Source organism: Lichenostomus cassidix, chromosome 1 (genome assembly GCF_008360975.1).
Source record: "Lichenostomus cassidix isolate B80296 chromosome 1, HeHo_3.0, whole genome shotgun sequence".
In the NCBI taxonomy this organism is placed as follows: domain Eukaryota; kingdom Metazoa; phylum Chordata; class Aves; order Passeriformes; family Meliphagidae; genus Lichenostomus; species Lichenostomus cassidix.
The window spans coordinates 67,132,062-67,144,763 of NC_139479.1; the positions used below are offsets into that span (position 1 = coordinate 67,132,062).

General features: G+C 40.6%; 2 protein-coding genes across 10 annotated transcripts in view; one reads left to right on the forward strand and one right to left on the reverse strand.

The window, feature by feature from the left end:
• Positions 1-294: 294 nt before the first annotated feature.
• On the forward strand, positions 295-2,368 carry ZAR1L (zygote arrest 1 like). The gene is made up of 4 exons (XM_085061944.1): positions 295-941; positions 1,351-1,443; positions 1,591-1,665; positions 2,042-2,368. The coding sequence occupies exons 1-4, from the start codon at positions 327-329 to the stop codon at positions 2,183-2,185; spliced, it is 927 nt and encodes a 308-aa protein (XP_084918070.1). The 5' UTR covers positions 295-326; the 3' UTR covers positions 2,186-2,368.
• A 1,434-nt stretch (positions 2,369-3,802) lies between these two features.
• FRY (FRY microtubule binding protein) overlaps positions 3,803-12,702 on the reverse strand; it is a 227,402-nt gene continuing 218,502 nt past the window's right edge. For 7 of the 9 annotated variants that reach the window (XM_085061815.1, XM_085061823.1, XM_085061806.1 and 4 more), the window contains 4 exons: positions 10,353-10,370; positions 6,661-6,771; positions 5,031-5,224; positions 3,803-4,459 (listed from right to left, as the gene is read on the reverse strand). In XM_085061815.1, the coding sequence (XP_084917941.1) occupies positions 4,201-4,459; positions 5,031-5,224; positions 6,661-6,771; positions 10,353-10,370 (582 nt within the window). In that variant the 3' untranslated portion in view covers positions 3,803-4,200. The remainder of the gene's footprint in view (positions 4,460-5,030; positions 5,225-6,660; positions 6,772-10,352; positions 10,371-12,702) is intronic. The other 2 variants (XM_085061771.1, XM_085061796.1) reach the window with 1 other exon arrangement.

A 12,702-nucleotide genomic window follows, 5' to 3' on the forward strand; every position in this document is an offset into this window, starting at 1 on the left:
TTGCCTGAATTCTTTGCTCAGCTCTCCGGGAGACACCCAGTTTACCTGGACTTTGTCAGTTTCCCAAAGCCCCTATTCCTTCGTTTAGGACCATAAGCAGAAGGAGCTGTAAGCAAGCAGGCTTCTCCTCGATACTCATGCCATGGTTGGCCCAGCTATGGCTGAATGACATCTCTTCATTATTAGAGTTGTGGAGAAGGAAGGCAGGCCCTTGCCATCAGCCCTCCCTCCCCCAGCTGGCCCCACTTTCCCAATCAATTAGCAACCATTAGCTCCCGAGATAAAAGCAGAGCAAGGGCACAGGGAGCGCCGACCCTTCAGCGGCGATGATCATGGACAATTTCGTCTGCTCCCCCTTCAGTACGTCGCAGAGCTTCAGGGGTAGCCCCGCGCTCGGCCGCAGCTGGGACCCTGCGGCCAAGCAGCCCAGCTGGAAGCAGAGCAAGAGCGGCGGCATCAGCCCCTTCCTCGGGGGGCCCTTCGCGCCGCTGTCCTCCGAGTGCCTGGACAGCTACCGCCGGGCGCAGCTGCAGGTGCTGCTGTCGCAGGTGAGCCCCGCGCTGGCACCGCGGCCGCGCCAGGCCAGCACGAAGGAAGCGGCGGTGCAGGTGAGCCTGAGGGCTGACGCGGCCGTGCAGTGCTCTCTCGGGCCGCGCACGCTGCCGCCCGCCCGCCTCTTCGGCCCCACCGTCCTGCGCGCCCCGGGACGCCTCGCCCTCTACTCACCCGTGCCCGACCGCCGCGTCTTTGCGCTGCCCGAGGCCGCGCCGCACCCGGAGAAGGCAGCGCCGTCGGAAGTGACTGCGGGGGACAGCCCGGCGGCGGCCGGCGGCGAGGAGCAGCAGGAGGGCCCGGAGGGAGCCGCGCTGCCGCCGCGCCAGGAGCCGGTGGGGACGCGGCGGGAGGAGACCGCGGCTCCCAGGCAGAGAGCTGCCTTCCAGGTGCGCCGGGATGGGGCTGGGGAAGAGCCCTCAAGCAGGGCGGCCAGAAATCACTTCATGGTGATCCCCGTCCTGCCCCGGGCTGGCTCTGTCTCACCGAGAGTAGAAGAGCCTGCAGCCTGTGAAATCCACATGTGTGGATCAAAGCATCGCAGAATGGTTTGGGTTGGAAGGGACCTTTAAGATCATTCAGTTGCAACCCCCGTTCCATGGGTAGGGATGCCACCCATCGGACCGTGTTGCTCAGAGCCCTGTTCGATACAGCTTCAAACCTTTCTGTGAATGCAAATCTGACTTTTCCTGGGCAACCTTTCTCAGTGTCTCACCATCCTCGGGGAGTAGTAGTGAGGAAGCTGGGTTGGGTGTTTTTGGGGTGCTGGAGGATGCTCATCAAACTCTGTCTTTGTAGTTCTTGGAACAGAAGTATGGCTATTTCCACTGCAAAGACTGCAAGACCAGATGGGAGAGTGCTTATGTGTGGTGCATTTCTGGAAGCAAGAAGGTAGTTAACAACTCATTTATTTTCTCTTGAGACTAGTAAGAATTGCACCAAATCTGTGACAAATTGGGTGTTTTGGCACAAATTTAGGTACCTATATAGAACACCTCAAATAAACCTCTATAGTAACAGAACTTGCCTTTTTTTCAGGTGTACTTCAAGCAGCTCTGTCGCAAATGCCAAAAGGGCTACAATCCCTTTCGAGTGGAAGCACTCCAGTGCCAGGTAAATTAACAGTCAGAAGTGATCATATACACCAATACAGTTGTTGAATTTAGTATTGACTTTATCTGGAAGAAAACTTCAAAATACTAAGAAATGTTATTTGGGAAATGTGTCCTAGGGTAGGCCTCCCTCTTCCTGTGGATGGCTTACATAAACAATTTTCATACAGCATTATGGCTTGCTCCATGTAAGGTAGGGTTTTGTGCTTTTACATGAGAAGGCTCTTACAGCTTAAATCCACAGGGTTTTTACCACACGAGCTCTTAAGTGTATCAGCCCCAATGTGTTGCTGTGATTAAGGAAAACCAAATGTCAGTCTAACACAGAGTGACTCCTGTTTGATCTGTTACTACTAACTAACATGTTGTTTCCTAAGATCTGTTCCAAGACTCGTTGTTCTTGCCCTCAGAAGAAGAGACATATTGATCTCAAGAGACCTCACCGCCAAGAACTCTGTGGCCGCTGCAAAGGGAAAAGGCTGTCCTGTGATAGCACTTACAGCTTCAAATACGTTGTCTGATCCACGTGCCCTCTTCTGTTTTGTGCTTTGCACTTTGTCTGTCTATTGCAATGTTTTGACTTAAGGCTTTTGACTTGGCATTGGATAATGGATGAAGACTTTGGCATTATTGTAAAGTGTGTAACTTCACTGTATATAAGCTGTAAATGAAGTTCAATAAAGGTTTGCACTAGTTTGATAGTTCTTAGTCTCATCTTCCTTGGATGAAAGAGGGAAGTGTATCTGTAAGGAAACAACCTATCTGATTTCCTAAAGATAGTAGGCTTTTTTTTGAAGTCTTGAGGGATTGCTAAGATTCAAGCTACATTAGCAAGTTTTTCCTTCAGTCACTTGAACTGACTAGGGTGTAAAATGCAAATATTCTGGAGCATAAATGTCTGGTGTAAATGCAAATGTCTTCCCCTGCCTCTGTCAAATGTCTATATAAAACATCATAGCTTCTTGGTAATCAAAGACTATCTGCCAGAAGACTGTGGCTGTAAAATAGGAGGGAAAAGGGTAAGCTGCTCCTGTTTGAAGTGAGGGGAGAAACTTTCTGAATGGGAGTATCTGTGATAGTGTAAAAAATACTCTTTAGGCTAGAAGGAAGGTAGGAGGTTTTCAGAGTAAGTGGAAGACCAATGAACCTACTTTTGCTGTTGTACTGAGGTGTAAGGATTTTTTTGTCAGGCTCTAGTTACATTTCTCACTATTTTCTATTAATGGTTTCACCAGTAACCAGGAGAAAGGTGTCTTTCTGGGGCCTGCGGGTCATGGGTACCACGTGCAATAGTATTGATTCAGACAAGAACACAGTTTTCACAACAACCACGTACTGTGTTGTGCCTATATATGACTTTTATACTTTAGTTAAATGGATATACTAATCCAAATTTCAAAGTTACTTCACAAAAATGGTTAAGTGTATTTACAGTGTGAATAAGTTACATAGTTGTCAGAATAAAAGTGTCTCAGATGTGCAACAGATTTACATGCATACATTTAACACTGGACAGCAGTTAAATGTAAGAAAAAACCATATAGTTATGACTTTTATATATACATTACAAATAAAATAAGACACCTCTTTAAAGAAACTTAACATGAGAACTTGCATTTCACATTAATATTTTTACTTTTTATACTCAAAATTTATATTAAATAAAAATATGCATGCTTAACAGTTCAAAAGATTTGACTCTGTGATGGGACTTTCTCCTACAAAATGGCAAGTTAAATTAGATCAACCATCCTTTAATAGTATAAATATATTCATAAAAGCAAACCTCTAGTAAAAAGCAGCCAAGGTCCTTAATAATAAAAAAAAGAAACTCTACCAAGACCATTCATGATCCTTGGGGAGGGCCTAAGAACAGACCTCTGCAATATGATCCAGTACCTTCAGAGACAGTAGCCTAGTAACATTAGGAAATGTACTTCATAGCAGCTTCTTGTTTTAAGATACAGTAATCATATTCAAATTACAGTGTACATTAAATTATACTGTTTACAGTTTGTTTCATATACACAGGCTCTCAGCTGTTGACCAACAAGTTTGCAAGATTTCGTGGCCAGCTTCATTCTGCCCATCTTTCACTCAACTAAATAAGAAAAAAAAAGGAAAAAAATGTACAAGGCTTGTTTGTTTTTAACAAAAAATACTATTTTGTGAAGGAAACATTGCACTTTTGCCAACCTAAAATTAATTTGCTATAAATGAAGTATTGTTCAGTGTAGTAGCCTTTGGTATGCAATGGAAGTCACTTTTTCAGTAGTGAGTTGTAGTTGCTCAGTGAAATGCTAACTGGTTTTTGTGCAACACAGAACAAAGGATGTTGTCCAGGTGCTCTATGCTACCTCTGTCCTTACAGTATTGCTACACGTTTGAAGTTCAGCCCATCGCTTCTTAGAGGAAATCCTAAATGTAACAAGAGTGAGTACAGTTTGACCAAACCTTTGTAAGGCTGAGAAGACATTGAGCCACCTCACTTCCACAGGGCAACATCCCCAGCTTGAAAGAGGACCCAAGGGTCCTGTCAGAGACTTGTGCCGGAAACGCTGGAGTCTGGAAGAAAAGTATTGATGACCCGGTAGCTCTGAGCTCTGCGAATCATGTCACGGATCTCTATGTTCAGTTCCATTAATTTGGTGCAGATTTCAGTCAGGCTCTGGTTGGAGCCCACCAGTGCATAGGTGCCTGTCTGACCCAGGGTTTGGTGGCGGAAATAAATGTTCAGTAGTGTCTGGACTTCATCGTCTGAGCTACTTCCAAAGATATCATTGGGCCACAGAATCCTGGAATAAAACAGGAAAAGAACAGGCATATCATTATGCATTTATTAGCAGAGATGGAAGCTATGCTTCTTTCTTTAGACAGAGACCTCTAAAAGGAGAATGGACTCACACACGCTTATAAAGCCTAAAGCAACTCACTGTTTTACACTGCTCATTTGTTAGTCATGCTCTGGTATCAGGCACTGAAATCACATAAAAGTGCAGTTTCCATTATCTAAAAAAATGCTTAAGAAAACTCATTCAAATAGGTGTAAGTGAAACTGGGCTGAATGTTAGCTCTTGCCAATGACATCCACCTGTTAGGAATTAACTCAGTAAAAAGGTTCTTAAGAGCCTCACAGGACTTTGGATCTACAGAATGTAATTAAATATCTTAATTGTTGCAAGCATATGTTTGATAGTTATTTGTGGCACACCCCTCCAACAGTCAATATCAGTGCCCCCTTGCTGAAACAATTAATTAATTAATTAATTATGCTGATGCAGTGCATTACATTTAGTTAAGAAGATAATAAATGCACACTTTTCTAATAACATGAAAGTCTAATATGAACCATGTAGCAAAACTTGCCTGCATTCTCTTATTTGTCTGACGGCTTTAACAAGTTCATTGTTTTTCAAACACTCCAGCATCGACTGAATAGCTGCTTCAGTAGAGTTGAATGTGGGCTCAGATTCTGCTGTCAGAGGCTCAGCTGCGATTGCAGCAGTAGCATCCTTCAGATTTTTCTTCAGCTCACTCAGTTCTCGTGACATATTTAACAGCTGTTCCAAGGAGAAAGATGAGAGATGGGTATTTTCATTCTCCATAAGCCCCACAAGGAATAGGTACTTCAAGTTTGTTGTTACTACTACATTGGATGTACACATTATGGACAAGACCCCAGTTCAGCACAAGGACCTTTCTTGATCTCTGTATAACATGGAGAAAAAGCAAACTACCGATTTTTGTTATGTTTGTGCATCCTTTAACCTTATGCTGTAGTTTTGGTTTGCTAAAATGGAGGGGCATATCTAAACAAGCTTTCATTTTTCACCCTTGCTACTTTTTTCACATTATAGTGCAATAACTGAAGAAATTGTACTTCTCCTGGCAAGATGCTGATATTTATTTATAAAATACATGCAGGATCTCACGTGATGGACAGATGGACAGGAATTGTACAACCCTCTGTCAGGCTGAAAAGTTAATATGGCACAAGATTCATAAATAATTAGTAAGTTAATAATTTACTAGAATTTACTTTTTCATGCTTCTACCTGCTAAAAAACCCCACTATCACATGAGCTAACAATGGAACTTTGTTTAAATAAGAGCTTATGGCTCCAGCAAAATATGCAAATTTCATGGTGAAATGGCTATTCTTTGTACAATTGCTCCCCAGTTCCACAGACTGCATTATTTATAACAATCTAATGAAGTCATAACTGTGAAATACACTTACAGAAATCAATTATAAGGAATACGAAATATTTCTAAAACTGAGACTGCTCTAGTAGTAGTACAGCCTATTGTCCTGTCTTCTCTTAAAAGTAAACTGCTCAGTCTTTCTGAGCCAGCTTTCACAACAGTTCCTTAAGATACAATAAATATTCAAACTCTTTTTTCTCCTAAAGTACATCTGATAAAACAAACCATTTCCATTTATAGACCATCTCTAAACTACTAGAATCCGTCATAAAATACAAGAGATAGCTTCAAATTTTATTTTACAAAGCAGAGTACAATAACTTTTTCTCCTCAGTAGTTTAAAATATATACACCTTACCAGGAGAAAAATATGTATGGAATAGCAAGCTAAATCTTTCCTTAAATCATCATCATTCAGCTGAAACTGATCACCTCAGAGATTTTTTGAAATATTTCATATTTTTAGCAACTGCTGAAAACGAACTTGTCTGAGTATTGTTCTTGTGAAATCTTTTTAAAATAAGATACATGGATTTATCTAAAAACAAAAGGCTATTTGGGTCAAAAGTGAGAATGTGCCACATCAAAAATAATTAAAAGAAAAAGGCTTGTAAACATTACAGAATTAAAAAGACATAACATTAAGATATTTAGTTGATTACGTATGCCTGCAGACTTATAGTCAGGGTGAAATAGTGCAATCTTTGGTGTTAAGTCCATAGAAAGAAAAAATAAGAACATGAAAATGAAGTGGAATTTTCAGTGTAAGACTTTGTAGTTTGTTACATACCTCTGGCATGGAACTCACTTCGTGCACTTGTCCAATAAGTTTACAGTAGGACTGAAAAAGCAACAGCAGCTGGAAGTGCAGTTTATATAATCTCTGACAGAGTTCCAATTGCTAAAGAAAGATTTGTAGGAGAATAAATAATAAATATTAGTAAGTTTAGATAATTATTGATAATTAACAAAACATATTGAGATTGTTACTGAAATATGATCATATACTATTTCAGAAAATAAGTAATGATTTTACTTCTTCAGGTAAGACATATATGACATTGAAAATATAATTATGATGGCTAGCTATCATGTAGCACATGTCAGCATCAGTCTCAAAACATTTTGTTTTGGTTAGCTTCACTGTCTCCAGTGTGCAGCTGGAAGGCAGAGGCAGAATATGGGGGAAGTGACTCTCCTTCACAGAACATGAAATTCCCAAATTTCACACACGGTTGATGACCTCTTCTAACGGATGGAAATCTGAGAGGGAAGCCATGAAATAGTTGTCCAAAATGGTCAAAGCTCCTGCCTGCTTCTCTGAGAGGAAGAGAGGTGATAAATCTGTCTAGGAACAAGGAGGAGGAAGTGCCAGCTCTGGAGCTTAAAATTTTGCTCATGGATTTTCCACCGTCTTAAAGAAATCACACAACAGATGGACGGAGTTTAATGTGTAAGAGGATATTAGGCTTCTATGAAGTATTCTCCCAGATTGAGTAGATACTGCTCTAAGAATATTCACTTGTTTCCTCCAGTGTAGAGTGCAGCATGACATAAAAGATGTCAGATACACTGAAGTAATGGGCCATGGGCATGGCTGCCGGAGAGGTCAAGTTAATAGGCTTGTGGTCCTGGTATTCTTGTGTCTAACAGGAGGGGAATCTTGTAATTCTACAGCTGGATCATGAGGAAGAAGGGAGGAACATTTAACCTTTGGCTAATTATGTAAAAAGTGAAAATCCTGCAAGTACAAGTTCTGACCTTGTATTGACCCTTTGGCAGGAAAGCCTTAGAGACTTCCAACTGTATTTGATTTGCCTGCTGTGACAGACACCATGACCAAGGGTGGACTCAATGATATTTCCATCTGTTTAGAGGAACTAAAGCAGGAGTTTCATGCCAAAATTGGCAGTAAAGAAGAAGCTATTCATGTCTTTGCTTCTTTAAAGCACTTCATACATGCTCACCAGTTATGTTACTAGTATATATTGCAGCTCTTTGCTGAATTTGGGACTGTGCAAATGTCAGCACAAATTCTAATAAAAAGCACTTTAAGTACATGACAACTGTTAATTTGACTGAAGTGTTTTATTTACATATGTTTCAATATTAAGTGCCATGTTTTTTATTAACAAGCCAAAATTAGAACCACAGCCTTAGCGTTCCAGTTCCCCAAATTTCTGTACCAGCCTCACAAGGCTGAGGGCCAAGGTCAAAAGCAAATTTCATCTTTTTTCATCAGGATCAGTTGGACATCAACTACCCATCTATGAACGGACAGCCCAGGGCACTGCCAAAATGAGGCAGAGCTAGTCTCCTAAAGGAGGTTTATGGAGGAAAGTGGGAGCAGGAGGCTAGTGCCAAGCCAGCAGGTGTCAGCCTAGCAGGGTTTGTCATGCTGAAGTAAAGGCGGACAGGACTGCTCACACCTCAGCACTGCCACAGCAGCAGAGCTCAGCACTGTACATTTCCTGAGCTCTGTGCCATTCTGGATCTGATATCTATGTCATGTTTAATGTCTGTTACTGGTGGGCAGCATCAGAGCGCTCCTGCCCCAAACAGAAAGGAAGAATTTCAGCAAAGGGGAGTCCTTCAGCAAGTCTGCAGATGACACAGAAGGACAGGACGCCACTCAGGGGAACATGGACAAACTTGAGAAGTGGGCCCATGAGAACCTTATGAGGTCCAACAAATCCAATTGCCCCAAATTGCATTGGGGCAATTCCATACATGAGCACAGAACTCATTGAGACATGCCCTGCAGAGAAGGACTTGGGGGTTCTCATGGATTAAAAGGTGGACATAAGCCAGTTGTGTGATCACAGCCCAGAAGGCAAACCAGAACCTGGGCTGTATCAGGAGCACCTCTCCTATGAAGACAGACTGAGAGAGTTATTTAGGCCAGAGAGGAGAAGGCTCCAGGAAGACCTTGTAACACCCTTGCAGTACTTAAAGGGGCTTATGAAAAACACAGAGAGCAACCTTTTACACAGGCAGATCATGGTAGGACAAGGGGCAATAGCTTTAAACTCAAAGAGGAGAGATTTAGAGTAGATGTTAGGAAAGAATTCTTTTCTCAGAGGGTAGTGAGGTACTGGAACAGAACGGTTTCCCAGAGAAGTTGTGTGTGCCCTATCCCTATAAGTGTTCAGAGCCCAGGTTGGATGAGGTTTTCAGCAACCTGGGCTAGTGGAAGGTGTCCCTGCCCATGGCAGGGGGGTTGGAACTGTATGACCCTTAAGGTACTTTCCAACTCAAACCTTTCTATGATCCCGGTCTGATCTCAGACTGGATATGACAGCAAAGACCCACAAAAACTGAAAGAAGGCCCAGCAGATCCGAGGTGGGGAACAAATGTGCTAGGACAGAACTGACTTGTGGACAGGGACAAAGCCTATCAGATCAAAGAGGTCGGGCATGAGGAGCACTGCCAGCAAAATAAACTTGCCCAGAGGCTGTTCTCCGTAACCAAGGGCACAGAGCATTGCCAAGTTTGCATTTGTGTTTAACCATCCTCCTCCCAAAATAAAGGCTGACTCTTTAGATACAACCTCCTGGAAATGGCTCTGGCTTCTGTTTTCTCTTGAACTGTGCTTGGGCATGTCAGGGGCTGGCTGGTGGCCCAGCCAGGGAAGGTGCTGACTGCTCACCCAAGCGAGCACCAGCCCAGGGACACTCGCTTCCACCCTCGTCCTGTTCAGCTCACAAGTAGGGACACAGCCTGAGGTTCCCCAGCAAGGATCAAATTCACTCTATTCAAATTTTGGAGACCTGGCAACACTACATAGCAGTTACATACACACATACTTGGAGCTGTCAGGGAGTTAATAATTAATTGAAAACAAGGACACAGCATAACATCATTAAAAAAAAAATCTCATGATAGCTTAGCTTATCATGATTAACACTGGATTTTTTTTAGTCCTTGGAGAACAATAATTAAGTTTCACCCCTCCGGCTGCTAGCTTGAATGAAAACAAACTAAGGTCAAACTGATGGTTCTAGTTTGACTCAGTATTTAGTTACTGTATCAAGCAACTCAATTTTTGTTTTCCTGAATAAGTATTAGAAACCAATAGTGGTGAAACTGTTTATGAACATGTATGCAAAACCCATTTGAAACATAACTGCTAACTATAAATTGTAGTTTTTCACTAGGACAAATGGAAAATTATTATCATAATTTTAAACTAACAAAAAATGTTTCCAGCCCCAGCATATTACATCCATTCAAAAGCTTGATTTCTAAAAATGTATGTAAATGACCATTTGAAACAGCATATGAAAGTGTCAAAATTTTGGCACAGTATTTTTTGATTTCACAAAACACACATTAGTAAATTAGTCACCGCATTTAGAACCACGTGTTTTACAGGAAAATTATAACAAAAAAGGAAAACATGCTTAGAAGTAAAACAGTAAAATTGGGGTGTATTAGCCCATCTACAGATGGACAAAAAATATGAAAGAACTTCAACTTACTGCAAGAGATTCCATTTGCTACACAGCAAGCATGGCACAGGAGAAAAGGAAAGGAAAGAAAGTATAGTGTCAGTGTAATGCATGCAATAGGAAGCACAGCCCATCTGTAATAGCATAACTTGTCAGCAGTATTAGCAATGCTTGCCTCAACCTGATAATTGGTTGGAATATCACATTCAACATGCACAGCATTCTTAATAAAATCAAGCTTTAATTCTAATTGTAAATTCCAGTCTAAATATCCTCAGTTACATCTTCATATTTATTAGTTTAGATTTATCCCACCCAATAGCTCAAGAACTTACAGTGAAATTGTGTTAGAGAACTCTTGATGCAATACTTTTATGTAAATGTGCTTTCTTTTTTATTGAAAAGAGCTGATATTGCAAAGTACTAAAAAAATTAGGAAGGATTTTCAAGCAATGAGCAAAACTAAACTTCACTAATTCTAAATATTTTCTTGTTTAGAAATACTTCTATTTTTTGTCTAATAGATCTAATGAAATTGGCAGGATAGGTTTTGTGACTGCTGGGCTTATTACTTGGCACATTACAATGGAAATGTTTTGCATATAACTTTCAAGTCATGACTATCATAAAGAAAAAAAAAAGCATGGAAAATGCCAGTTTTGTTTAACTACATAGCAATGCCACAAGTTGAGACAGCTTTGTATCCCTTCCTCTCACCAGTAATGATTCACTGGTTTGTAATTCTGAAGCTATTAAAATGTCAGTGTAAGTCCTGTTGCAATAGTAATAAAGATTCTAATTGACTTACATTAGCATTTCAAAGATTAGGGGGCTAAGTGCTCTCTTCAAAACAGACCTGTTCCTCTTTTCTTTGCCAAGAACTAACATTTGCACTGGGTTCGTCTAATGCAGCTTTTCTTATTTTATAAATATTACACTCTCATTACATTTTACATGAAGAGAGTCATCATGCAAGTTCTGTAAGTTACAAACAGAGCCACATCTGCCCAGTTACAGCCTGATGTCAGTGCATATGCACAGTCTTAATAAGCATATGGAATTCTTATTAAAATCATATACCTTAACATAAATACAAAGGCAGAAAACACAGAAATGTGAAATAATGTTAACTTTGATGTACCTAGCAAAGTATTTCAGTCTGTTTTCTTTCCATTTGCCTTACTATTAAAAATATATATGGAAAGTATTGCCCCAAACCCTGCACTACTTTCTATAAAACCATGACAAACTACACTTTAAGTTCTGTGATCCTCATATTTTTCTTTAACATTGCTTGAGTAGTTTCTTCTTCTATTTAGTATTCTTCAAAAAAAACCCCTTTCTATCTTGGCTTCCATGTAGTTCACATAAATGAAGCTTTATAAAGCTAAATTCAAGATAAGAAGAGGACAAGAGCAGACAGATCATTGTATTCCAGTAAATTCACAGGTGTGCTGGCTTGTGTTTTCCAAATCTTGTTGTCTCTCTTAAGGTACTCTGAAGTTTAGTATGCCACCAAGTTTCACTTAGACTTTCAAAAATACTGGAATCCATAAATAATTGCTAATTTGCCATGGAATTTACTTTAAAGAAGGGGGGAAGAGGGAGGCGGAAGCAGCAAATAAGTAAATTCCATGGTCTTTTTTTGCCAGAAAACACTGTCTCCTCTGTACTGCTTCCAAAACCAGGGCAAGCCAAAAAAAGGGGCGAGGAAGGGGTTTCACATTACATGACAAACCCTTCCTCACTGAAAGAAAATATATTGGATACAAAATTTCCCTAAGCTACTGATGCTCAACTCCATATTGCTCTCCAATATCATGACTGTAACTTATCTTCCTCTCTCTTTCAGCATAAAATGAAATATTCCTTGGAAGTTGAAAAGACACTAATTACTGGCTTAAGTGATATTTCTTTTATTCCCCAGCAGCAAGGGCTCACATGGAATGATCACAGCCTTCACACTTTTCAATTTCTAGTTTAATTCTTATAGTAAGGGAAGTGTTTTAGACTAGTTGATAGACACTACACAATCAGTGGTTTTGGCAGCTGAAAATACCAAATGTTTATTTGGAGTATTTGGATCATTTGCACAATTCTTTATGCAGCTGGTAAATGCAGCATCTAAGAAGGCCACACTCCCTAGCAGCACCACTTTGATTTAGTTTTTTATTCCTAGAATTATTGTTTTGTACTGTTAGCAAACCAGGATGCACTAATTTTTAGATTGCAGATATTCTTGCTTTTTTAAGAAATCATTTTTACATACTGAAAAGAGGAGACAGTTACATAATTACTTCTTAAGACAATAACACTTTGATGGCAACAAAATCTTTAGTCATTTACTGGCACAGGAGAGTCCCAGCATAACAAAATAACC

Excerpts from the sequence above, each read along its gene's own strand:
- ZAR1L (XM_085061944.1), top strand. The coding sequence starts at position 327 with ATGATCATGGACAATTTCGTCTGCTCCCCCTTCAGTACGTCGCAGAGC. Across the intron at positions 942-1,350 it reads GGCAGAGAGCTGCCTTCCAG|TTCTTGGAACAGAAGTATGG; the intron begins GTGCGCCGGGAT and ends CTGTCTTTGTAG. Across the intron at positions 1,444-1,590 it reads GCATTTCTGGAAGCAAGAAG|GTGTACTTCAAGCAGCTCTG; the intron begins GTAGTTAACAAC and ends CCTTTTTTTCAG.